This window comes from Aphelocoma coerulescens, chromosome 1 (assembly GCF_041296385.1).
Source record: "Aphelocoma coerulescens isolate FSJ_1873_10779 chromosome 1, UR_Acoe_1.0, whole genome shotgun sequence".
Taxonomy (NCBI): Eukaryota; Metazoa; Chordata; class Aves; order Passeriformes; family Corvidae; genus Aphelocoma; species Aphelocoma coerulescens.
In genome coordinates this window covers 51,828,507-51,853,269 of record NC_091013.1, presented here as the reverse complement: position 1 = coordinate 51,853,269, position 24,763 = coordinate 51,828,507, and the positions used below count along the sequence as shown (strand labels likewise).

At 42.6% G+C, this 24,763-nt stretch overlaps 1 protein-coding gene across 2 annotated transcripts; it reads left to right on the top strand.

Moving 5' to 3' along the window:
• Positions 1-4,727: 4,727 nt before the first annotated feature.
• On the top strand, positions 4,728-23,343 carry KLF5 (KLF transcription factor 5). 2 transcript variants are annotated; one of them, XM_069009153.1, is made up of 4 exons: positions 4,728-5,117; positions 6,998-7,874; positions 8,983-9,042; positions 21,428-23,343. In XM_069009153.1, exons 1-4 carry the CDS (start codon positions 4,887-4,889, stop codon positions 21,604-21,606), a joined length of 1,347 nt encoding a protein of 448 aa, XP_068865254.1. In that variant the 5' UTR covers positions 4,728-4,886; the 3' UTR covers positions 21,607-23,343. The 2 variants fall into 2 exon arrangements, with proteins under 2 accessions (XP_068865254.1, XP_068865263.1); XM_069009162.1 differs by lacking the exon at positions 21,428-23,343 and adding an exon at positions 16,647-16,731.
• The last annotated feature ends 1,420 nt before the right edge of the window (positions 23,344-24,763 follow it).

The following is a 24,763-nucleotide window of genomic DNA, read 5'->3' as shown; positions in this document are numbered from 1 at the left end:
TCTTACAGTGGAAGAAAAATACATTTAGCTAAAGGATAAAAACAACCCAGAAGTACAACTGCATCTGCGTGCCTTTAGTAATCTTAGCAAACTTCAAACATAACTTTTAAGAGTTTGGTTAATTTTGTAACTGTGCAAAATAAAACCTTGTGTACACCTCTCATTTTATAAATATAAAGTCTGTACCAAGATTTGCAATGGTGACTCTTCCTGAGCCTGTAAAAAAAAAGAAATAATTTCTTTTTGCAGGTGTTTTTAGTCTTTATATCCTAAAAACTGTCAAATCCAGTTCTCTGATGCTGATGTCACTCTTTTGAGGAGGTTTCTACCTGATATGATGTGCCAATTTAATTCCATTAACAAAAATGCCAAAGCTAGTTCAGGAAGGTACACGCTTCACTCCCAGCAGAGCAGCAAAGAAAGCCTGATGAACTCCACTGGAAATGGGAAGGTTTGACACAACTGTCCTCTAGGGTATACAGGGGGGTTGGCAAAACGAAATCTCACTTTCTGTACATCCTTCAAAACAAAGCCTTGTCCAAGGGGAACAAGAGGTATTTTCCTGATTGTCAGGCTTTGCACATTAGAGCAGACGTGGAACAGGATGACTACTGAAATGTCAAGAGGGAAAAGAAGTCAAGATGAAATGTGTTTTTACTCAAAAGCCAGGCTGAAATAATTAAGGAGTGCCATTTGTTATTTCGGCAGGAATATCCTTCTCTCCATATGGTCTATCACAGTACTTCTGGTAAACTGAAATGGAAAACGGGAACTGGGCTTGCCTTTCATAAGCAAAGGGAACACCTCTGTAAGCTAATCCTGAAGCTGCAAAGATAAAGGTACACAGGAATAGACTGTCATTTCATGATTTCCCACATTCGCTTCAACAGAAAGTCACCCTGCTACATTCCTCGGTGTGGTGGTGCTGGATTATATAGCACGAGTGCCATTCGCAGAGCCTGTCATGAGTTAAGATGGTACCTCGTGGCTGGTGCAATCCTGTCTTCAGATAAAAGTTAGCACGAGAAAAATAATGACTTTCTTAAAGTAAAAGGATAGTGCTGGCTCTCTTTTGAAAGTTAGAAGTGAAAAGAGAAACCATTTCTTCCCTTGGGGAGATGGAGTCTCATGAGTGGCCAAAAGTACAGACAGCTACTATTTTGCAAAAAGAAAGTTCATGCCCACTTCTCTAGTAAATTTATGTGAAAAAATGAGATGTGTATTTGCTGAATCAGAACTGGCCTTTCTATGTGCTAAAAGCTCCTGAAATTATAATCAGACATCTTCCTGTGGCTTTCAAGCCTGGCTTGGTTCAGCTGAGGTCCTTGGTTTTCACTCACCTCATCTTTACGAAACAACTTGCCCATGTCTTTCCAGTCCTTCCCTAGGCCTCCAAACAACACATGTGCAGGTCCCCCTAACTCTGGCCCTTCTCCTCCCAGCAGGACAGTGGGACACCAGTACCTTTCCTAAGAGGTAGGAAAGGTGAAGCGATGAGTAAGGAAACCAGAGAGCCTGTCTCCATCCTGGCCCCCCTTCTGAACTCCTCTGCTCCCAACCCCACTCCCACAAGGCAGTGCTCTGCTCCTCCACTGCCAAGCTCCCAACCGCCTAGGACTTGACATTTGTTCTTGTTTTCTCCTGTCTCCCCTAATGGGCATAGCACTACTAAGCGAATAGGAATGTACAGAACAAGAGAGTTCAAAGTAATTGAGTCTACATTCATTCAGAAAGCCTGGATCCTTGCCCGCTCAGAACCTGCAGCACTGACATAGCTTCAGAAAGTTTAACCCTTTTCCCTGAACCTGGTAATGTTCTTTCGACCGCAGAGCGTTGCACTTCTCTTGCCAGTGGCTGTGGACACTGAAAGGTGTCTTTCACACACCTAGCTCTAGGTGCTTACCAATCAATGCTTTATTCCTCCTTTTTTTGCTCTGCAGGACAATAACTAAAGACCTTGAGTTGTTATTTTTATAAGATGCCCGGGGACTTGTGTTGCAGAGGAATGATCACTTACCATAACTACTAAACATGTCTGCCTGAAGACTTACACAAACAGGGCTGTGCTGGGTTGAAAACAGCTTACTTGGTTTTCTGCTGCAAATTTGTCTGTTAAGCTGTAAACTCACTTCTAACTCTGTCTGCAAAATCAGTGAAAAAGTAAAAACACTCCAAAATTATTATAGCTGTAAACTAATTTTTTTCATGATTATTAATTCTGAACAAATTCTCATTTCAATTTAATTTAGGAGATTACATTAGTTGGCAGCTTATTATTGATTCAAAATTTGTAAATAAAAATTATTTGTTCCAAGAAGTGTAAAATCTAATAACAATGGGAATTCTTAAAATGGGCTATCAAATAATTATTCTCTCTGGATCTAAAAGTGCATTTAGACTATCTGTAAACTAAATAGTTCAGCACTATGTAGGTCAGATAAGCAGTGAACCTTAGTAGGAACCAGAGTCTGAGTTTCCTGTTTAATTGTTAGTGATAGTAGAAAAGTCAGAATAAAAAATTGCCCCTAAAAAATTATATAGTCTTTAGTCATCTTCCACTGATTGTTGCTTGACAAAAGACTGTAGGATCTAGACCATCACTAGCACAAAAACATGGTGACGGATTTATTTTTCTGCAGTTCAGACCAAATTTTATCCTTTCTAAAAAATTTAAAACACATACAGAAATGCTTCTGAAAATGTTTAAAGTATACACAGAGCTTTACTCAGTGATACCATTCTAATTAACCTGCCAAAGCTTTTGCCAGGGTAGGCCCTTTATAAATGTGTATATACAAAACAAAACAAAAAAAAGCAAAAAATAATTTTGGAATTATCTGTTTATCATTCATTTAATCAGATGGAGAGAAAACATGCAAGTAAGGTATGCAAGTGTCAGAAACACTTCAGTTACTATAGCCACAGAATTCGTATAAATGTCTGAAAGTTACCAGTACATGCACGACATCAGATGCTGCCCAGTCCTATGTTGTGCCTGATCTAGAAGAATTAGTTTCCAGACAGCGTAGTGTAGTATTGCTAGTTTTGCATTTTTAAAGCTGTTAGGGAACAGCTTATATTAAACTTGTCCTTTCAGATGGTCAAAAACACAGTTTGAAGCCTAACTGGGCTGACATAGGGAACACATCGGATATTCAAAAAGCATAGTTTGAAGTTTAACCCTAAACTAGGGTTATGTGAAGGGCATTCACACAAAAACGAGACATGATTTTAAAATCTGTTAGTCAAAACACCTGTTCCTAGGCTTGAGTGGGGAAAGAAATGCCAGCCACGAGTCTTCAGTAAAGGACACTGAAGTTGCATATTGCCTAAACGGGAATACGTGTTAGTGTCGGATGGAAATGAGCCTGCACGGCCTTAAATGCTGCGCTGACGGATCTACGTTAGTAATAACAAGCATCAAGCGGCTACATATTGCTAAACAGACAGTTTGTGTAAAGAAATGTTATGCTGAACTCTTCCCTGGTTCTGTAATTAGCTTTCTGCATGCAGGCTCTGAGACATCCTACTCGCTGCGGACTGGGCGGCAAAGGGGAGGAGTGCCAGGTTGACCAGGAAAAAAAAAAAAAAAAAAACAAACAACAAAACAGCTTTTTTTACTTTTTTAAAAAAAGAGCCTTGTCTGTAAATGATAGGGGATAAATACGGGGAGGGGGAGGTTGCCAACATTTCTGTGGATTCCCAGACTCTCTCCCTGCTAACCGAGAGGCTGGGAGAAAGGTGGAAAGTTTGTGCTTTTTTCCAAAGCTCCACTACATGCTGTACTTTTCCCATACGACGTGAGCCGGTCGGTGTTGCACGAAAGGACGGCGTTCCTCCTTTTTCTGCTTCAGCGAAACATGCGGGAGCTTAGCTCACCGTCTTGTGTCTACGGGGAAATATGCTTTGCGTCGAAACCACACCTCAAAACAAGTAAATAGAAACTTGCCTCACGTCGGGGGGAGAGGCACGGGGGGAAAACAAGATTCAATTGTCGCTACCTCTTTTCCTCTACTCGTCTTCCTTCTTCCTTGTCCTCTGCGCTATTTCTGTAAAACGCTGAAAAACTTCATTTTCACAGGGTATGGAGGAGGGGGGGGCGGGGATGTATATCGCTGGGCTGATATTTATTAGCAGCGGGTTTCGCGTACGAGTTGCCTTCAGGACAAAAAATAATTAATCTGAATGTCTGCCCTTAAAACCCTTTTGAAGATGAAAGGTAGGACAAGACAGTTGCTTTAAAGTGCCCACATTAGCAGTGCTTCTTTACAAGACTATAAATAATAGTAAAAGCACGAGAGAAACCTCGGCGGAGCGCCGCACTTGCTGAAAACCCGCTTCCACTCCGGGGCGAGCGCCGCGCCGGCCGCTCCTTCCCGGGGACTCTGCGCCGGGCACCGCTCCGCGGCTGCTGCCGGGTGATACCGCCCTGCCGGAGGCGGCACCGGGATCGGGATCGGGATCGGGATCGGGATCGGGATCGGGATCGGGATCGGGATCGGGATCGGGATCGGGACCGCTCGCCGGTGCCGCCGCTGCGGGGCAGGGGCGGACCGGGCCGGGCCGGGCCGGGCGGCGGGGAGGAGCTGCCCGCGCTCCCCGTAGGCAGGGCGGGCGGCAGGGCCGGCCCCCTCTCCGAGCTGGGTGGGGTATAGGGGGGGCCGGGGGTGGAGTAGGGTGAAATAGAGGCGGGCGTGTGTCACCGGGTACAGGCGGCCAGGTACAGGCGGAGGCACTGACGACACCGGAGTGGATGCGCTCTGGGCTGGTGCTCCTGGGGAGTGAGCGCACGAGTAGCCACCGCCCGCCCGCCCGGAGCCGCCCGTGGGTCACTCGCTCTACGCCGCGGCGGGCAGCCCGTCCGCGCCGCGCCCGCCGCCAGCCCCATGGCCACCAGGGTGCTGACCATGAGCGCCCGCCTGGGGCCCGTGCAGCAGCCCGAGGAGCCGGTGTTCGCGCAGCTCAAGCCCGTGCTGGGGGCCCGGGAGGCAGCGATCTTCCCCGGAGAGGACCTGAAGCAGCAGCAGCCGCCGCCGCCGCAGCAGCAGCAGCAGCACCACCCGGGGGGCGGCGGCGGGGGCGGCGGCGCGACCCTGCCGGCGGAGGAGATGGTGCAGGTAGGCAGCGGGCACCGCTCACAGCCCCCGCTGGGCACTCGGTGCCCGCACAGAGCCCCGGCCACCGCGCCTCGCCCTGGCGAGAGCGGCCGCTGCGGAGCGGGCGCGACTGGGTGGGGCCGGGCTGCGGGGCGAGGGCGGCGGACACCGAAGTGCGGGGCTGTGGCGGCAGCGGCAGTGTGGGTGTGTATATGTGTGTATGTGTTCGTGTGTGTGTGCGGGGAGCGGCCACGCGCCCATCCCGCCCGTGCGGAGCGGGGAGCGCTCCCGTGTTCCCGCCGGCGGAGCGCGGCCGGGGCCGAGGCGGGGCGCGGGCTCCGGAGGCGGCGGCCGGGCCGTCCCGGGGCAGCGGGGGGAGCGGGGCTGCCCCCGCGGGTGTGTTGAAAGCTACAGCTGCTGCCTTCGCACTTGCCCGGCGGCAGAATTAGAGCGGCCGCCTGTCCTCCTCGCCCACGCAGGGAGTCATGTTCGGGGAGCGGGGGGGGGGAGAGCACACGACGCACCGGGTAAAGGGGGGACTTCCCAGGACTTTGTGCCTGTCCCAGGAGGCTGTTTGGGAGCGGATCCGCAGGCAAACAGCTGGAGGAGCTAAAAGCGGGAAGGTGCCAACCGCAGCCGGGCTCCAGCCCGCGGACGGTGCCCGCTCCAGGGGCGGCTCCCCGCGCCCTGAGAGCCACCGGCGTCCCCCGGGTTGGCGGGGAGAGAGCCCCGGTGCCGGGCAGCGCTCTGTCGGGCGCTGCCTTTCGGTGGTGTCTTCCCCAACGAGTAAATAACTCCCCGTCTTCAAAGCGAGCTGCCCTCGACTCGTAAACAAGAGCTGGAAAAAGTAGCCTGGCATGTCGGGGCAGATCCAGATCAAAGGGACGGGAAGGCGGCTGTGTTTGTTTGTGGTGTTTAACGGGGGTCTTTGAAGAAAGGTCCTAAAATCCACTTTCGGGCAGAGTTGCTGTTTGTCAGCTGCTTTTGCTTGCGGAGTGCTAAACGGGTCTGGTATGAGCGCTCTCTTGACAGGGCAGGGGGGAATGTAGCATTTGCCCACTGAAGAGTGCGTGATAAATGTTTTGCCGATGACTGTACACCAGTAATGTATAGGGCTCCAGCCACCCACGGATTCCCTCGCACTACTGTGCTAAGAGGATGATTTTCCAGTAATTAAAGAGCTCTCCGAGAACCGAGGCATGGATAGGGATATGTTTATCACGCTATTAGCCAATTATACACTGCATAGATTATTATTGGTTTAAGTGTAGTCCTGGAGACACTTTACACAAAGAGTACTCTGATGTAGTCAACCCGTCTTCTTTTTATTCGATATTACTAATAACTTTACACTTCGGTGTTGTATTTCTAATTAAATACTGTTCTTCTAGGGATGAAAAATCATGGAAGTATGAAATATATATAAAAACATTATTTGAAGGATTAGTATTCAAATAGCCAGCTGAGGATGTGGCTTTTACAGTTAGCATTTCAAAGAGAAGCGGGTGAAACAGATAGGCAGTGACCCTGCTCAAGCAGTGAATTCCAGAGCAGGAGATCTGCAGATTAGGCACAGTGCCTGTCACTTCTGCGCCTCACACTGTCTTTTAGGCATAAAAGATGAAAACTTTGTGTATGCTGAAACATCAGATTGGTCTTAATGTGTGAACAGCTTGTTCCATGACTTTATCTCCTTGTCCTTGATGATGTTAATCAGTGTGCTGATTGTAAAATCAACCAGGTTTTCATCAGTGTGAGCGTTCATAGCTTCCTCCGTAGGTGTCTTGTGGCTGGCTGAACAGTATTGCCTTTTATTTGTAAAACCTCACATGACTTAGATGCCATCATCTTTCTTAGCTGGTAACAAATCATGTGGATTATGGTCTGTTTTGTCTTTGTAGACAAGATGTGAAATGGAGAAATACCTGGCACCCCAGCTCCCGCCCGTTCCTGTCATCCCTGAACATAAGAAATACAGAAGAGACAGTGCCTCGGTTGTAGACCAGTTTTTCACTGACAGTGAAGGGTTGCCTTACAGCATCAACATGAACGTCTTCCTACCCGACATCAGCCACCTTAGAACTGGCCTGTACAAATCTCAGCGACCCTGTGTAACCCACATCAAGACAGAGCCGGTCACCATCTTCAGTCACCAGAACGAAACTACTGCCCCTGCCCCTGGCCCTGCTCCCACTCAGGCCCTCCCCGAATTTACCAGCATCTTCAGCTCCCACCAAACTCCTGATGTGAACAACATTTTCATCAAGCAGGAGCTTCCTACTCCAGATGTCCATCTTTCCATCACGCCCCAGCAAGGCCAGTTGTATCAGCTGTTGAGCTCACCGGATTTAGACATGCCCAACACCACTCCTCAGGCAGCCGTGATGGACTCCCTTAACAATGTCTCCATGCCCTCAGCCATGGCGGGCCTTAACACGCTCTCCTCGGCTGTCCCACAGACTGCGATGAAACAGTTCCAGGGCATCCCCCCCTGTACCTACACCATGCCAAACCAGTTTCTGCAGCAGCAGGCCACTTACTTCCCTCCTTCGCCCCCAAGCTCAGAGCCTGGAAGTCCAGATAGACAAGCAGAGATGCTGCAGAATTTAACCCCTCCTCCATCATATGCCGCAACTATAGCATCCAAGCTGGCGATTCACAACCCGAATTTACCAGCAACTCTGCCCATAACCCCCCAGAACATCCAACCTGTCAGATACAACAGGAGAAGTAACCCAGATTTGGAGAAAAGACGTATCCATTACTGTGACTACCCAGGTAAGCAATCTGTGCCAGAAAATCCAAGCACTTGCAATGAAAAAAAAACCTGTGAATAATCATGGATGAGGTATAAGTGGTTTTCTTTAGTGGTCTGCACCTAGGGAGAACCAAATAGTTTTTTGTCCAAGTAGAATTTGTCTTCATTGTTGTTTTATTTTGAGTGGAGCACTCCCACATTCTTTAAGTAATAGATACTCTTCATGTCGTTTGTCAGTCTCTTGGGCTCATTTTACCAATTTGGACTCTATAGAAAACAAAAAATTGGACTCTATAGAAAACAAAAAATAAAAAATATGACCTTTGCTAGTGTAAATCAGTGTGACTGTCCAATATCCATGATGGAGCAGAGGCTCAGTTTGTTCAGGGCAGTACAGCTCAGTTTAAATTTTCTGGCAGAGCAAGAATAATTTCAGCTCCCAGTAGCCAAGGCCACGGCCGTTCTTCCCTGTTACGAACAAGAGATTCAGCTGCCCTCGTAAATCCATTAAAACAGTTTCTGAAAATTGTGCACAGATGGATTGCCTTCTATACTGAAGGGGAAGAGGGACCTGGCTATAAAGTGTGCCTCCATGTACAACATGATCCCAGATACAAGGCGTGCACACCCATTGTAGCGCAGAGAGAAGTTGCTGCTCCCCTTTACCAACATAACTCTTGGTGCCGTGTCACCCATTCAGTGTGCCAGATGATAAATACCCAGTGGAAGAGTTATGTTGAGCCCTGGGTGATGATGACACAGAGTCTGGCTTGATCAAGTCCTCTTGGAAATTTTTAAAAAATAATCTCCCCCTGCAAAGTTGTTGACCTACGTAGCAGGTGTTACTGTACATAGATTGTAGCTATTGGCCTATATACTACATTACAAAGGAGTAAGTCTGCCTGAAACATACATGTTTTTCTCTTTTCTGTGTAAAGCAACATATCTCTAGGAGCGTTCTATATAAAGTTTTACTTCTAAATGGCAAAGATGATGCCAGAAAGTAGTAAACTTAAATGTGTCCAGATAGTACCCCAGCATTGAATGAGGAAGTTTAAACGTAGTGTGGAGTGTTTCTGTTCTCCCTACTGAAGCCTCTTTGCCTTTTCTGGTTCTTTTTTGTTGTAGGCTGCACAAAAGTTTATACAAAGTCTTCTCACTTAAAAGCGCACCTGAGAACTCACACAGGTATGTACTCGCTCTCTCGCTGTCTCTCGTTCGCTCGTGGCTGACGTGTTTTCTGACAGTGCCAGCACGCTGGGTCTGCCAGCTTCTCCCTGTCTTCTCTAGAGTGGTGTGGACAGACTGGCAGTTCAGCTACAAAATATTTGAATATTGGTAAATGAGAAGTAAAATTTATTTTATTAATGCAGTTTTTTTAAACCTCAACAGAACTCAAAATAGCTGACAATAAAGTAGATGGAAACTTTCCTTTTCAGTCTAAAATGCCAGTAAAATATTTTAAAAAAAAGATCTTCCCCCTCCCCCCACGAACAGTGAATTAAACATAGTAAACATGTTCTACTTTTGAAGATTTATCTGAGTAGATAGAATTTTCTGGCTTGGGCTTTCTCTCTGACCTTTTAGAATTATTTAATCTTAGAATTTTTCAGAAACATCATGAAAACTCCCAAGATCTGTCCATTTACTTCATCCTTGGCATTAAGTGGGCTTTATTATTTTTTTGAAAGACAAATGGTTCTCCATATTTATATTAAAAAAAAAAAAAAGGACATAATTTCAGGGTTTTTTTTCTGTCAGGGAAAGACATTAAAATGGAGAAAATTAAAAGTGTCAGTGTGTCACACTTGTTTTTTGTACCCTGATCAAACACTGCCTGCAGCTACAAAGGCAGTCCCTCTTCCTGGGCCCGTGAAGAGCAGAGCTGGGGATGGCGTTGGTTGTGTGTGGGCACAAGAGCTGTGAGTGCTGAGGACGGTGGCTGGGAGGTGGAACTGCCCCAGATGTTCTTCCCAGGCTTTCACCTGCTGAGGCAGGGGGAAGAAGTAGAGAGGGAGAGAAAGAGAAAAACATAGCTCACCACCAGCACACCTGAAACTGTTAAGGACAGTTCTTTGCTGGGATCTTGGTAAAGAACCACTCATGCTAAATCAGTGAAAAGCACATGACTGATTTTGTAAAGAAATGAAGTGAGAGAGCTGCGACTCTTGTTTTTAGAAGCAAGGGTGAACCTTGGTTCTTTTATGCATGGGCTTAGAATCAGAGAAAAACACGAGTCACAGTTCAAGCAACTTTGTTATTGAAGCGGACTGTCAGCGCTACGGCTGTGCCGTTCAAGGAGTGAGTTTTCACCTGAGCTATGATTTAACAAAATGTTGCACTATCTCTATGGAAACAAGGCCTTCTGTTCAGCAGCTATTATAAATGGATTGTTAGATTATTGTGAAGAAGTTGAGTATGTCCAGGCTAAGTGTTACTAAGGTAATCTTGTTTTCTGAAATGAAAGTTACCTGTGTTGTACAGTGAAAAATTAAAAGCAACTGTAGAAGATTATTGTTTTGAATTAGTACCAGACTAAACACCAATGCTGTTAAAAATATTCTTAATTTATAATCACTAGCAGTAAGTTTAGTAAGAAAGGAGTATTTTCGTGAGGCTGTAAATCTGAGTAGTGTCAGAGAGTAGAAACCCCCTTTAATAAATAATCTGTGAATTTAAGTGTACGATTTCCACTTGCGCACTTCAGCCAGGAACTAAATGCCAGTTTTAATTATCTTGATTGCTATTATAAAATAACTAGGAAGAGAGATAAAAGCAAAGCTTTAGTCTAAACATTAACATTGCATAGTCAGCATTTGAAATGGACGCTATTCCTTTTTTTAAAATCAATTTATATCTTTTTCTGTACCTTGAGTAGTAATGACTTCAGGGTTTACAAAGGTAGTTCTTGTATGCATAGAAATACATACCTCATTGCTAGCATGTATTGCTTAGGGTCACTAATGTTTATTGTTGCCTTCACTTTTTTACCTAGAAATGTGGGTAAATGTGCAAAGGTCAGAGGAGCTGATGTATTCATGGAAACAAGAATGTTGTTTTAGATAAAAATCTAGTGAACTTAAGCAGGTCTGTAACACAAAGGGTCTTCTGGGGAGGTGAATGAAGGGATAAACTGTCTAAAGCGTGCATTACATGCAAGAATGTGAGTCCGTATCCTGTTACCTGCAGTATTTCAGAGTTTGGATTAGTTTTAACTCTCTTGAATATTCACTTCGTACTTGAAGATTTCCAGCACCGATTCTGATCTCTGCCTTAACATATGGCTGAAGTGTGTTTTAAGAGCCAGATCTCTGACTTAACGTTTGATCAATAAAAGAATGTAAAGGTAAAGAGGTGCAAACTCGGGGAAACCTGTGAAGTTGCTCAGCTCCCCCAGGAGTGCAAGGGAATCTCGTTATTGATCTCCAAAGGACTCGATGCCGAGGGCTAAATCAGGGTGTGTGCCTCTGTGCATCCCATCCCCCCAGAACTGTGAATTCATACAGCACTAATAAGTTTTGATTCTTTTAGTTTTAAAACATTTTTAAAGGACTTTTGTGAAGCTTTTACCTTCAAAGTCTAAAGCAAATGTCACGTAATCCATTTTAATAAAGTTGTGTGTGATATTCTTTCAAATCCCTTCAGGGATAGCAGACCTGTTTATCTGGCTAAACCCGTTCTTTAGTAATCATGGACCACTGAAGTTGTTCTCTCCTTATTCTTAGTTTCTTAACAATACCTTTTAAAATTGGCTGCAGTCTCTCTCTCATCCCAACCAGTCCCCGCCCTTCTCAGCAATCTGTCATCTTAAAATAAAAGAGCCTGCAGCAAAGTTTGTCTGCCATTAAAAGTCAAGACAGACCTTATGGTTTTCCTTTTGTATTGGAAAATCTCAGCCTTTTCACAGTATTTATTTAGCAGCCTTTCTCTTCAAAAATGTTTTCCCTGGGTTTAGTAGATTTTCTTTGAGAACAAACCTAAAGGAAATGTTACTTTTGATAGATGGAATGTAGGCTGCAGTCTATTTTTTTTTCAGTTCAGATATGACCACACTGTCAGACTTCATTAATTACATCTAAACGAAACTACAGAAGACGGGCAAGAGGAAAATCCCATCTATTTTTCTTTCTAGGTGTTCCCAAGCTGTTTACCTTACACCAAGTCAGGAGGTATAAAGTGATATAGTTATGCTGATTTAATGTAATTACACTGGACTCTTGCTGTTGATCAGGAATCCAGTATTCCCGTTAAGAGTTAAGATAGGGTTGTGTATTTGTACCAGTTGCTGAAGCAGGCACACGTTTTTCTTTCCCTACGTAATGCTTTAGCATTTGTTAATGATGAAATAAATTTTAGTTGGTAGATTGGCAGCCCCAAAACAGAATATGAGCAAAGGCTCAAGTGTTGAAAAGACACAGAACACTTTTTGTCCATTTCCATGTAGTTCTGGAGCAGGTGTGTGGTACATTTTGATACCTTAAAACACTTCAGTATGATACCTGAATCTGATAGTTGCTTCTGAAACAGGTAAAATGGTATCCAGTATTTTAAAGTACCTATTGAAACGTCTTTCAAAAGAGGTTGGTTTTTTGACCTTTTGAAGCAGGAATTTTCTTTTAAAATAATCTTTAAAATAATCTTACCTGTTCGCCATGGAACAAGTTTCGTTCCGCAGCCGGCATTGTGCAGCTGTGGTGTATAATGTGTGAGGGGGCTGCGCGTTTATCGCGGGCTATTCGGCAGCAAAGCCACCGGGAAGCTCCGGCGTAATAGCTGCATGTCCAAATTGAAACATGCCAGATCCCAGGGAAAAGCAGTTACTTGCCTATTGCAGATAAACTTCATTCCTTCTTCTTCTGGCATCCGAGTATATACATATAGATCAAGTAATCATTTAGAAACAGCAATCCTATAACGTATCCTTTTAGATTTCTTTATATGCCAAACATTTGGATTGTGGACATTGACTGTTTGCTGTGCAGGCACCTGGAATACCATACCTGTATGCTACCTGTAGTGCAGGGGGGTTTTATTATTTCTGTGAGCAGCTGCACACTTCAGAATTGTGTATGTTTTTAAGAGGAAAATCTGTGATTGTTTTGAACACATCAAGGCATGCACATTGAGGACATTTTCCAGCTGCATACTGGTTTTCCGTATACAGAGTCTTTGTACAGGCATGTTCTCTGGTCACATGGTGGGCTTGCCATTAATAGTTTCTAGTATTAACTGCAGAACTATTTCATCTCTATCTATAGATCTAGCTTGTATTTGGTGATGGGAAGTGGAAGCCGAGATAACTCAAGAGAAATGGCATTTCTCTAATGAGATGCACTCAAAATACTTCCACTGTCCCTGGTTATTTCAAATGTTTATAAAGGCACAGAACAGCTGCTGACTTGTGTGGTTCCTCAAGGTGTTAAACGTTTTATTTTATTTTAGATCTCTGCCTCAATAGATCCAGAATTAGACTGATGGTACATCAGAATTAGAACCAGTTGTAAGCAGTAGACTTCAGCAGTCCCTGCAACTCAGCACTCTTGAGTTTATTATACCTGTATAGGGACACTTGTTAAAGGTGGTGACATTTGCCTGGGAATTCAGAATGCCCCAGGTCCCGAAGGGGAGACAAGTAGTAGTTGGGCTCCTGCTGGAAGGAAAGCACATTGGGAAAACATATATCAACTCAAATCACACCAAGACTTTGGGAAGGGATTTCACTCCTGGTGCGCAAATGAGGAATGGAGGCCCCAAAGGAATCTGCCTTGGATCAAGGCTGCAGCCTTGCATGTACATAGCAAACCTCATCCTGAAATCGTGAAAACAGCAATTAAGTAGTATTTCTTTGCAGATCCAGTTTCTTTGACCTGTTAGATGAGTCAGTTGCATAGATTACACTTGAAGGAGCTGTCAGTAAATGCCATCATTGATAGAGACCATAAGGAAAAGTGGAAGAGAGTTAAATAAAACTGTTGACAAAGTGCATTAAAGTGCAGTGTTGCTAGGCACTGCTGCAGGGTGTGTTAGTATCTTTTATTTATGAATTCTGCTAAATCCATTAGTTGCCTGTCTGAGAAATGGAAGTACATTATTTTCCTGTGCCAACCACAGTTTAAGGGAAAATAATGCATTTTTTTCAAACACTTCATGAATGATCTGGTTTTTTTATCTGAAGTCATGAGCTGAATGAGAAGTGTTTGAATGTGTTGCTCAAAAGAAGGTGAAATCTTAGCAGCATAAACCTAAATTTTATTTAAATATTACTGATCATTCTCATCAGTATCCAGCATACAACTGTTACGAAGCAGGAATTAAATTCCAAGGTGTCAGGTGGGGGTATTCCTGTTAGATTTCAGATACTGGAAAGAAAAGCCTAATATTATCTTTTTGATTAAAAGCCTAGAAAGTCCCTCTAAGCATGAAAGCTTAAAAAAACTGTTGTTTCTGTCAATTGCTCCCTGAGAGGATTAAACTTCAGTTCCAGGATATTTGATTCTTGATAAGGAAACTGTTGACCTAAGAGACCGGCTTTAAATATAGTTCATTTTGAGACCGCCCTACATAGGCTAATACAGTCCCAAGATTCGCAGCAATTTCCAGTGATTAAAATTTTCCATTATTTGATCAGACATTCTTTATTGTAATTAATTTCTGAGGCTTGACTGGGACGATTGACTCCTGGTTCCATCCAGGGTAGTGTGTTGCTTGTTGTTTGTTAGATGACCTGCACCTCCCATTGGTGAAAGATTAGAAACATTTAAGTAATGTCCTAGTTTAGTCTGAGTATCTTGGTAGCAGCATTCCTGTCCTGTCAGGCTGCATTATTTATATTCAGGGATCTCTAACACTCTGATTAAGGACATATTAAAACCTTTAATTTTGGCAAGTGTACAGTGCCTTGCTTTGAGTTAAAATAGCTTTAATGTATTGCTCTAATTTTTTTTTTCTTTGGTGTGTGTGTGCATACAGTAGATGCAAATCTGGAAGTCTACAGTATGTGTTTAATAAATTCCATTTTAAGAGCACCTCTTATCTGACTGTACAAAAGCTAGTGTTATTGGTGAGAGAGCTAAAGTTCTTGTACCACAGCATAGGTAAGGAAATGTGTTCTTCAGCACAGGATGTGTAGACACAGCCGTGCACCCTAAATGGCATGGATTTCTTATAAACCTACTTAAAAAAAAATTCCTTTCCTCTTTGTTTGCATATCTCCTTGAAGAGACCACCTCTGTTAAGACAGAATGTTATACCAGAAAGAAAATAAACCATTGCACAGGCCAGTCAAGATTCCCCACTAATCCTTGAACTGCGTAAGACAACACTTAGCAAAATAAGTGTGCTTCAAGCACTGGTGGGAGTGCTGAGAAGGTAATGCCTTCTGCACCTCTGTAGTCAGAAAGTGAATTCCTTTCACTATCCTCTTTGATCACCAGTCAGTTATCTTTTATTCCTCTTCATGCTTCATTTATCGGTGATCGGACTTTGTGCTCAGCTCAAATCTCTCTGTTACAAAATTCCTTAAAATGCTGTTTCATTGTGAAGTAGTGTTTAATAGTCCCCCTTTAGCCACTACTATAGTAGGCAGAGACTTCACTGCATTTAAAAGTGTGCAGCATATGTTGCTCATTCATATCATTTATGGATGGATGTTTTAAGGACTAAATGTCGTTGAATGTTTTGTCACTCACAGAATGAGCTGGATGTACCTCGTGTGCTGTCAGCCCTCTCATCCATCTCCATCTTGGACAACTGAGAATTTTAGTGCACTAAAGAGCTTTTAAACACCTGAGGGATTATATGTTTTGAAAACTCAGCTTTCTGTTCTTTCTCTAAAAAGCCCAAAACCAAAACAGGCCAAGAAGCTTCTTTTAATGACGACTACAGCACTTAGGACTTAGTCAATAATAGAAAGAAGGTCTGATTTTAGGTAAATGTTGGGAGCAAAAAACTTCTGAATGCTTGCAGATATACACCCAAGTAACTGCATCCAGGTCCCGTGACCCAGTCAGAGTTTAAAACTATGGTGCTGTGAGCTAGAGAAACACTATTTCAAGCAAACTAAAATAGAAAAAACATTTCATTTGTTCTCATTTTTTCTAAAATTTGAGGCTATGGCATGTCAGGGAATTAAGCCAACTGATGTTAACATGTGAAAAATTTGAAGACAAATGCACCAGAAAGCTTTGAGACAATATAAATCTTTTTAATAATCTGTTTTAAAGCTGAGCATGGTAAAAGTTACGTACATAACTGGTGCAGTTTTGGTGCAGAAACTTTGGCTTTGCCTGCCACAATTTTATCACACCTAGTTGAATATTTTTAAGGCCAACCAGTTGCCACTGGAAATAATAAGCACAAGTAATATTAAAATGATGGCAAGACTGGAGGAGGGGCTGTCTTTATACTTTTATACCCTTATGAGCTGTAAACGGGTGCTGTCATTTTGAAGTCTCTGAAAAAGTGTGCTGCTTTTTATTCCTTTAGGAAGCTCCAAACTCGCTGCTCTGACAGAAATTTCTGATAGGAAACAAGTGAAGTTGCAGGCATTGGCTGGTGTAATACCTGTATTTGGATTTCTGCATAACAATAGAGTTACCTAACTTTAGGTTTGAAAATCCAGCCCTTGCTGTTTACAAGTTTATTTTTAAAGAAAGCCGTCCTAGCAGTGAATTGCAGAAATAAAGTCATAAAACTCTTTTGTGAAATAAGGAAGCTTATTTTCTTGTTAATGGGGAGACTCATCAATAATGGAGGCTGTCAGTGACTTGTTTTCTCCAAATAATTTCAAACAGAAACATGTTCTTGAAGAGAGGCTGCGTGTTGAAGATAACAGGGTGTCTTCAAAATGACTGTCACCCCCCCACTGGTGGCACTGTGCCTTACCCAAATGAGCGTGGCCATGAGGGTCACTGCCAGCAACTGGAATTAAATGTTAGGAAAGCAACTGGTGTATTTTGGCACAACTGAATCAGAAGAAGAGAAATTAAAGGGAGAAGAGGCAACACAGTGTGTTTGCTTTACTGCTGCGGACCACTCTCTTGTGGTATTGATAAGAAACCCCAACCATGGGATCTGCCAGAGGAGATTTTATCTGTTGAGGTGGCTGGTTAGTGTAATGTATTTTATGTGAACATCTAAACATCTTTTTGACATCCTTGTAATCTCACAGCAGTATGAATAATTTTTTTATAACTAATAGGTACTTTGGAAGCAAAATAGTCTCCCTTCAGGTTAAACTCCCTTATCTCTTACTGCGTGCTTTCTTTAAAAGACCTTCCAAGCTAAACATTAGGGCTTAAAATTTCTGTGCTCAAATACAAGTCTCATTCTCATGCTCCGCAAATGTATTTTTTTAAAACTGGAGAATGGATACATATTAAGAGCTCATGAACTTAAAAATACATTTTGTGATGTATAAGCCTAGCAAAATATTTTAAATCATTGATACTGGAAGGAGGTTTTGCAGAAATCCAATTAAACTTATGAAATCCCTATCCTGTTGAAGTATAATTTAAAGGAAGGCAGTTCTGTTTCCCAGAAGTGCTGTGTATAATATTTCTGGCTTGGGAAGAAAGGGTTGGAGTGTGCTATTTGGCTGGAAATCGGTACCAGCTTCCTCCATGGTGTTTTAGTTGAACAGTGTTGACATTCTAACAAATCCCGTGGAAGCTCCCCTGAAGTGGAGGAGTTAGCTGTTTTCTTGCTTTTACAGTGAAATATCTGTTTGATACCACGGTCGTGTTCCAGTAACTGAGCCGTACTGCCCTCGTATTTGATGACCAGTGGCATTCTTGGTTTAACACCCTATAGAAGCCCTAAATTGCTGGAGGAAAACCAAATACTTCTGAAACTTTACGGCTACTGTATTTCGCACAATCAATAAAGTAAACAAATCTTACATTACTATGTAGCCAACGAAAATAGTGGATAAAGAGTTCAGTGTCTCTTGTTGTGTATACCTGCTTTTTTAAAAAATAAGTCTTCAACCCAGGTTTCTCAGAGCTTTAAAGTCAGCTCAGCAAAGAAGTAGGATCCGTTCAGAAAAAATGTGAGACTCTTTTTCCCTTGCTTGCAGGAACTTAAACCAAATTCTTATTTCTGCTAAATGACAAAAAGCATGTGTATAGGTTGGGAGAGAGGAAACACTACCAGCTAGTTGTTCTTCTGCTTGCTCTGAAGGAGTGAAAATTAATCTCCACCTACCTTTTTTTACCCCCCTTCCTTCTTGCCCAAAAGGAAAACATTTGAAATTGATTCAGTTTTTAAATAGAACTTTCCAACGGAAACTAGCATTACAAACATAGATATTCAGTATTTTACCCCTAGGATTTATTCAAAATAATCCAGGCCTCTACACTGGCACTAAAAATACATTTTCCAGTTCTCTCTGTTGGCTAAAGCAGGGGTTAAAAGCAGCGTTCTGGCTTTAATTTCCAGTACATAAAAGTAACACTATTAAAACAATCTGAGTAAGGCACCAGCTCGTTGCCTCTGCTCATCCCCTGAGCAGCGCTTGGTTTAGCTCAGGTCTGCGGAAGTCTGCCAGCAAGGAGGAGCGGTGCTGCTCTGCATGGCACTGCCTGAGCTTTTCCCCAGCGCAGCGCTGTTGCCCAGGAGGGTTCATGGCTATGGCAGGCAGTGAAGTGACCATGACAGTGTGGTGAGTTTCTAAACAGTGTCTCTACAACGTTGAGTGCCCTGGAGTTTGATGGGGGTTCTGGCCGTGGGACTCAGCATTGTCTGGGATGCCATGGCACCCAGCAGGGCACAGGGATCACCACTGCCCAGACTGCCAGCACACCAGCACTTCCTCTGCCAGGAGCCTTCACAGTACCTGCTGACACTGCTTGTGTGTTAGGAAAAGTTTTAACCAGGAACAGCTTTTTTTGTTGTTGTTTGGACTCTGACAGGGTCAGGTGCCACCTACACAGGACGACTTTGAGGCTGCTTTTACCGTGCAGCACAGTCCGACACTCAGTGAAAGTTGCGTGTACTTCGTACCTCCTCAGTGCCAGACTTGGAAACTGATTTTAATCTCCAGGTCCCCATTCCAGTCCGGTCTGGATGTTCCCAGGTTTTTGTTAACCAGTGCTATTTTCCTGCCCTCTTTACTTTCTCTGTCATTCCTTGTATAAGTCTGCAAAACATAAGAGGAAGCATTCGGAGTAGATAGAGGCCTGACTGTATGTGCTCTGCCTGGAAAGTGAGGGTGTTGGGCTCACAGGACTCAGCATCAGATGTAATGTGGCAGTTTAGAGTGAAGACTTCTAAAGAATAATTTAAAGTACATAGGGAGAAAAGGAAAAAGAAATGAGGAAAAGAAATAAATACATTGGCTCTAAATTAAGACAGTTCAAATGCAAGGAGCAATGCTTTTGTGTAACCTCTGTGTGTGTACGTGTGTTTTAGCACAAAGTGTTCAAAGATCATCTCCCTGGTGCTGTGCTTTTGGATCAGCAACACAGGCTTTTACAGCCTCCATCAATAACCCAGTTAAAATATACTGAGGATCATCTATACAGTGCAAAATACCCCTCACTGAATGGGGATCTTTCCTGTCATTTTACTGTGAAGACCAAATGTATTATCTCAGCCAGCTTCACTGGTGTTAGAAAAGCTTTACACACTGGGTTTGCATGAAATCTGTATTTTAGCCTACAGTATGTGTTTCGTGGAGCAAAAAAGAATCCTGTATGATAGATCATTCCAGTCCTAATCAGCATCAGAATTTACTCTTAAGTTCAGAATGTACTCAGACAGAGTAAATTCAGCTGTGACAGAAATCTGTGATGATTTCTGTTCTGATTTGTGATCCACGAAATAATTAGAAATTCTGTGAGAGGTGATGCCGAGCTCTTGTTTTTCCTAAGGGATATGTTTCCAGCATGATTTCAATAAATCACAGTTGCTGTTTATGCAATGAGATTGTTAGGTGGTTAGTTTTTCTTGAAAAGGTCTGGTTCTGGTTGTGACAACACCTGCCAGTGCAAAGTCACATCCCCATTAGCAGTAAAGGGCCGGTTCTGCACTCAGTGGTAGAAAAGTTGCTAGTTCATCAGATGAAGCAGTAGAAACTCCCAGACAAAAACAGTTTCATAATTTCATCTGCATGATAAATAAGTGCCTCTGAAGTAATGCTTTGGAGCTTCTCAGATGGTGTTACCTGCATAACTGATGCAGAATAAGCCCTCTGATTGCAGGATACTGTCTTCTGTCTTTCTTCCACATGCTTGTGTGGAGGTAAAACAGGGAAAAGTATGAGGCACTTCACACTGCTGTCAGGGTAAAGGTTTGAGATCAGTGGAGATGTAGAAGATCTGTAAGATGGATTAGAAAGAACTGTTTGAGAAGCTCAGCTTTGGTCAGTTACTGCTCCAGACGAAGCTACTGCCAAGTGCTTTGACACACTCGGTTTTCTTTCTCTTCTTGCCAAATGGGTCAAATTAATATAAGATATATAGATAGCAATTCACTCTCCCAACTGAAAGGTGTTTTTGTCAAACAACACCAAACATTAACCTCTTTATTTATATGAAGCTTGCTTGTATGGTGACATCATGCCCACACAAGCTCCTAGGCAGGTGTACATACCCATGTAAAATTCTGATTTCACACAGAAGTCGTCATGGCTGTGTTACTCCATATTTCTCCCATTTCAACAAACACCTGTAAATTGTAGGCATGCTTAAAATACTGTGTTTCTAGTTCTAAAATGGATAATTGCAAACATTTCAGCTGCTTGGGCTGGTATATTCAAGACTAGGTGGTTATTTTGAAGTTGCATTCAGAGGTGCTGTAGCACAGCAAGTTTTCAGAGATGCCATGTTCCTCCTATGTCAGTATAGACTGCTGAAGACAGCAAGCACTTGCCACCTCTAAAATATGGCTACTTAAGCACCTGATTAAAGACATTTCGTTCTGAAAATGGGTGCTTTGAACTTGGAGGTGCTTTCTCCTATATATAGCTAGCCCCAAGCAGGATACCACAAGTTTTTATTGCTTGTGACATTTTAGAAAATACTATCCCTGTTGTGTTTGTAACACACTGTGCCCCTTTCTTCACACATCAGAAGTTCTTGAACAGATCTGCACAGTGCGAAGAATCCTTATAGATGTCTTCCTTCCTATTTCGGACCTCTTAAAAAAGCACTGTATAACTTAACTTACCCATTTTTGAAAGGTGCAAGTGTAAATTACAAACCAGGCTGGATTGTCACATGAGACCGCTTTTTTTTTCCCCCTACTCCCTCTCATACTGTGGTGAGTATAAAGGAGAATATTTTGATCTCATGCAGGTTTTTTAACCCTGCATTTCTGTACCGTAGCTCTCTCCAATTTGCATGTTTGAAAATTTTGTGCATTTTACTGAGGTGTTAAATCCCATTTTCAAGAGCAAAATTTGCTGAGAAAAGCAAAGGGGCTGTTAGTTTGGGGCTTGATGAATAGAGCTGTGAATAATTAGGATATGTCAGCTCGTTTGTAATTGAGGTGCGATGCTGTTCAGTGTGGACCCACATCAGTTTTCTGCTCGAGAGTTAGAGCTGACAGTTCATTTCTCCGTGCTCTCTTCCAGGTGAGAAGCCCTACAAGTGCACGTGGGAAGGCTGCGACTGGAGGTTCGCCCGCTCGGATGAACTGACGCGCCACTATCGGAAGCACACGGGGGCCAAGCCCTTCCAGTGCGCCGTCTGCAACCGGAGCTTCTCCCGCTCCGATCACCTGGCGCTCCACATGAAGAGGCATCAGAACTAAGAGCTGGACTGGTCATTGCGGCTGTTTTGTATCTATGCAATTTCCTATTGACTCTCAACATACAACTGAAATTAGTTGAATTTTTGAGTATATCCATTTAAAAGAAATCTCAAAAGAAACTGGAAATGTATATTTTGTATATTTATGCAGAAAAAGGGAAGACACTGTATCACGATTACCAGAGTGTTCGGTCGTTTGTTTGCTTTCATGATGTATATGGCTTTAGTCAGCAGGTTTCATCTCTTTACAAGTATTATATCTCGACACATTGCAGCTTTATACTTTTTTTTTTTCCTCTTGCAGTGTTTTGACCAAAGCACTGTCATTATTGTGACAATGTTTAGTAAACAAATCAAAGAGAGGATGCAGAAGAATGCACACAGTGGAAAAGCCATGAACTGTAATCAGACAGGTTTTTACTGGACATACTTAAGTACATGCAGGGTTTTTTTTAATGTTAAGCCATTCTGTGGATATAAAATACATAGAAAAATTAATAAACAGCCATAGAACAAAGCATTTTGTTCTGTGTGTTGCATGTTTGCTATGACAAAGATTTTGTAAATATGCAAATCAGCTTTTTAGGTTTAATACAAAAGTTTTCTAAGAAACATCTGAAAAAAACAGTTGTTTTACATTTGATAACATGGCACATTTATAAAAGAAAAGTTACTTAAATACCTCTCAAAATAGTACCAATTTAGTCAGATGTTTTGTACCTGTTAACTCAATGGTGTGCACTGAATATTCAAAGCAGGATTTTGTTTTCAAATTGCTTAAAAGGGCAAAACATGTGGAATGAACTGTAAAGTCAATGTTGGAAGCCAAAATAGTGGGGATAGATAAAATGAACAGAATGTTAAACCTCTTACTATAAGCTAAACTTAGTATCACTTTAAAAAGAAGGATTTAGGATGCAGTTTCCATACACAGACATGTTAAGCTGGTTCAGCGCACCAGTATGATCTAGTTTCATGTGGATATTGGATGTAATTTGCTAGAAGGTAAAGGATACAGTAATTTTGTTTAAAATTACAGTGCAGTTTAGTTAATCCACTGTTCAGATTGACACACGCAGGGAAAAATTTTCTGCTGACAGAAGTAGCTGAAATTCCACTGAAGTCAATGAAATGGTGCCCTTTTATGCTAACTATGACTTTGATCCACCGTGCTCAGCCTTGAAATCGTAGATGAAGGGCCAAAGATGAGGTTAGACCAGGTAGGATTTGGCCAGACAACAGGAGAAAACCAAACAAACCTAATAAGTGTCTGAAATTAACAAGCCGTAATATTAAGCTGTCAACCAAAGGCTAGAATAGACAATCAAAATACCAAAAAAGGGTCTTGCAGGAAAACCTAGCTTTGTTAAAACTGTTGTTTGTCTTTATTTATTTGTGGTATATCATAGACTCTTTTTTTTTTTAAGACAATTTTACGTATACTTGATAAATTATAGTTTTGTTTGTTATAGTTAGAAGTGTTGCTCTCAATGTAAATAGTTGACAAACGATGTAAATAATTTTGTAAGGCTTCAAATGTTTATACGTGGAAACACATGCAGAAATTGGTTGCTGTTTTGCTTCTTTTGCCTCCCCCCTACCTTATTTTTGTATTGTGGTATTTCCTATGCAAATGATGGAGCAAACAGCTGTATAGTTGTAGAATGTTTTGAGAGAGAATGAAATGGTTTATATATAAAGACTCTTTTTTTTTTGCAAAATAAAACAAAGTGCCTAATGTGTTTGTGCGTGTGTGTGCTCTCTCTAGCTCCTGACAGTGAAAGTTCTGTGTTTTGCAGTGGAAGCTGGAAATCATGACAGTATTAAGCAAAGAATGTCTGTTCTACATAGCAGGGACTGCCTCTTTGGAAAGTACCTGGCACTTCTGCATCCTGCCCTGATGAAAATAAGAAATGTGAAGGGTAAGGGTTGGTGCTTTTCTGCCGTCTGAGCTTTAAAGGAAGTGATGGGTTGCATGAAAACAGTTGCAGTTGTCCATCGACAGTAGCATGACTGGAAATCAAAGGTACCTGCTGGGTGTATAGAAGTATACAAATTCCTTCCCACTTTCAAAAGAGTTAAAACCTATTCACACTCATCAAGTGTTGCCCAAAAGAAATTTCTCTCCAAAAAGGTCCTTCCATGCCCTAGGAAGGCAGGAAGGTCCCACAGCAGGACTACGCAATACCTACCATATCAGTGTCTCCTTCTCAGTATTTCTCCCTTGGGAGATGGAAGTACAGTTCACTTGAAATTTCACGTGGTTGTGTATGTTCGGATCTGGGGGTGCATCTGTCTTCTTTCCTCTAAGCTTCAACAGAAAAGGCCTTCTAAAAAAAAATTTACCTTAAATAAAAGTCAGTTTAAATATGATTTGCTAGCAGATGTTAATATTCAAATCAATAATTTATTCAAAATTCCATTATTGTCTCATAAACTCTGTCTCCTAAATCCTGTCTTGAAATTCTGTGTTCTTTCCTTACAATCAAATTTTGTTTTTTCTTCAATTGATTTTTCTCTCTTAATTAGCCTCTCTCATATGTCACCGAATCCCTCCTTTTAAAAAAATAGCTAGGGTGGCATTAAAAAAGTCAGTGAAAACCCAGTTAATTACCAACAAAATCTCCCTGCATCTCACCTAACCACAACTGCAAAAGTAAGCACGATGTTTTGGAGCATAGGGAGAGAGAGCTTCCAGAAGCATTGCTGTGCCATTAGCCTTTTCTGATCCAGCTGTTAGAAAAACACCCAAGTTTCTTGGAGGTGTTTCTGCTCAGAGAAGAAGCTGGCAGTGAACTGGGCAGTTGTCCATGTCTGGGAAAGAGCTACCAGAGCTTATTTTGCTGAGCACAGAGGGAGGTGTGAGTAACAGCAGTGATGGGGGCGTTGGGATTGGCAAGCTCCCCTGTTTAGCTCAGCCCCCAGTCTGAGTTGGACTGGTGGTGGGTTTGGTAGCCCTCTGTCCTCTTTGCTGAGTTTTGTCTCAAGTCTGTGGATGAAGGCAGCACTTGCTCCCCTGTTTCCCATGCCTTTTCACAATGAAGGCCCGCTGATTGCATGGTTTCAGCCTCCAGTGTTGCCTCATACTTGTTTTAGATGTTTCTATTGCTCAGCTACCTGGTTGCATAAACCAGCCTAATGGCTTCATATTAATCTTG

Bases quoted from the DNA above. Each gene is read 5' to 3' on its own strand.
- KLF5 (XM_069009153.1), top strand. From the start codon at position 4,887: ATGGCCACCAGGGTGCTGACCATGAGCGCCCGCCTGGGGCCCGTGCAG. The intron at 5,118-6,997 runs GTAGGCAGCGGG...TTGTCTTTGTAG, and splicing joins CGGCGGAGGAGATGGTGCAG to ACAAGATGTGAAATGGAGAA. The intron at 7,875-8,982 runs GTAAGCAATCTG...TTTTTGTTGTAG, and splicing joins CCATTACTGTGACTACCCAG to GCTGCACAAAAGTTTATACA.